At 18.9% G+C, this 1,638-nt stretch overlaps 1 protein-coding gene across 1 annotated transcript; it reads left to right on the forward strand.

Annotated features, from left to right (window-relative positions):
- Window positions 1-500: 500 nt before the first annotated feature.
- Window positions 501-1,383, forward strand: PRELSG_9900950 (fam-h protein; the record flags this gene model as incomplete). The annotated part of the gene is made up of 2 exons (XM_028677579.1): window positions 501-698; window positions 814-1,383. The coding sequence occupies 2 exons, from the start codon at window positions 501-503 to the stop codon at window positions 1,381-1,383; spliced, it is 768 nt and encodes a 255-aa protein (XP_028531333.1).
- Between the last annotated feature and the right edge of the window lie 255 nt (window positions 1,384-1,638).

Raw genomic sequence — 1,638 nt, forward strand, 5'->3', positions numbered from 1 at the left:
TAAAATTCTAAGTTGTTCACTATTATTTCTAAATATGCAAATCTAATATAACACAAACATTATGCCTTTTATCCATTTAAAAGAAATAAATAGTTTTCTTATAGTTACTTTTCATACATTAATTTTTTACATTTTAAGTAAAAATTAATTCTTTCTTCCTTCGAAAAGTAACAAAAAAAAAAAATTAAATCTCTTTTTTTTCTTTTTAATAATTGCAAAAATATATATAGAATGAAATAAACAAAAAAAAATATATCTTTATTTATTTTTTTTCTGTTATTTCTAGAATTAACAATGAGTATATATATAACCATGATTACAAAAGTGTCATTCAGAATATCCAGTGCTGTTTAATACACAAACACTATTCTTAACTTATTCTTCATTTAAAATTTTATTGTTTAAGTTTCATTCTTTTTTTTTTTTTAAAGTTACTCATGTTAAAACATCTAAAAATAAGTAAATTTATATAAATAACATAATATAAAAGTAATAAAAAAATGAACAGTAAAAGTAATGCTATCTTGAATTTTAGTACATATTATGAGTGTTATTCTCACATATATAAGGATTTGATTACTATAAATATGTCAGCTTTAAAAATATATGATAAAAAACAGGAAAAAAATATATTAAATTTTCTTATAAATTTTTTTATATTTATCCTTTTAATTTTCATATTACAATGTTCTAATAATGTAGGTTAATAATAATACTCAAAATTATTTTTTTTTTTTTTTACTATTTTTTTTACATTTTATTAACATTAAAAAAAACCTTTTATTTATTATTGAATTTTATTTGTTATTCTAGAGGGATTCTTTAAGATCGTGCAATTACAAAAATGACTTAAAAAGCATATTATATTTAGGAGCTAAAAGATCATTAGTAGAAGGTAATAATACAATAAATGAAATAAACGAAGAATTAGAACACTGTGAACAAATGGTAAAAGGAGCAAATTTAAAATTAGATAATAAAATAAATGAAGTCGAGAACAATTCATATGTAAAACCAAAAAATAAAAAAAATTGCACAGATATAGAAGTAAATAATATAAACACTACAGAGGTAGAAGTAGGAAAAGAAATAAAGACAAACGAGAAAAATAAAAAAGGAATATTTCCTAAAAATTTTCTAATACTCAAAGATAAATATGAAACAATTGCCGCATATTTTATAATTTTCCTGATATTTTGCATATTGTTATCATTGATAATTGGTTTATTTTCCAACAATACAAATGTTCATGATTTGCTTATGGTGTTTTTTTGTTTACTATGTTTAATACTTATTATCCTTATATTTTACGAGAAAAGAAAAAAAGAAGAACAAAAAATATATTACAAGCAGTTAATAGAATTAGCTATTAACTATTTATAGAATAACAGTGATATATTAGCTGACCTTTAAAATACTTTTGCTGTATCTTAAACAGTCATATTAATAAAGAACATATAGAGGAAAACCTACTAATTTAATTTATAATAAAATTCATATATAGAATTATATACTTAGTATATAAAAAATATTACATATGACAATTTTTTTTTTGCTAATCAATTATTTGTTTTGTTAAATCAGTTTTTATTCATTTTGAAAAAAAAAAATCTATTTTTTTTTTTTTTTAAAAACATA

The sequence above is a fragment of the Plasmodium relictum genome, assembly GCF_900005765.1.
Source record: "Plasmodium relictum strain SGS1 genome assembly, contig: PRELSG_99_v1_4, whole genome shotgun sequence".
Lineage (NCBI taxonomy): Eukaryota > Apicomplexa > Aconoidasida > Haemosporida > Plasmodiidae > Plasmodium > Plasmodium relictum.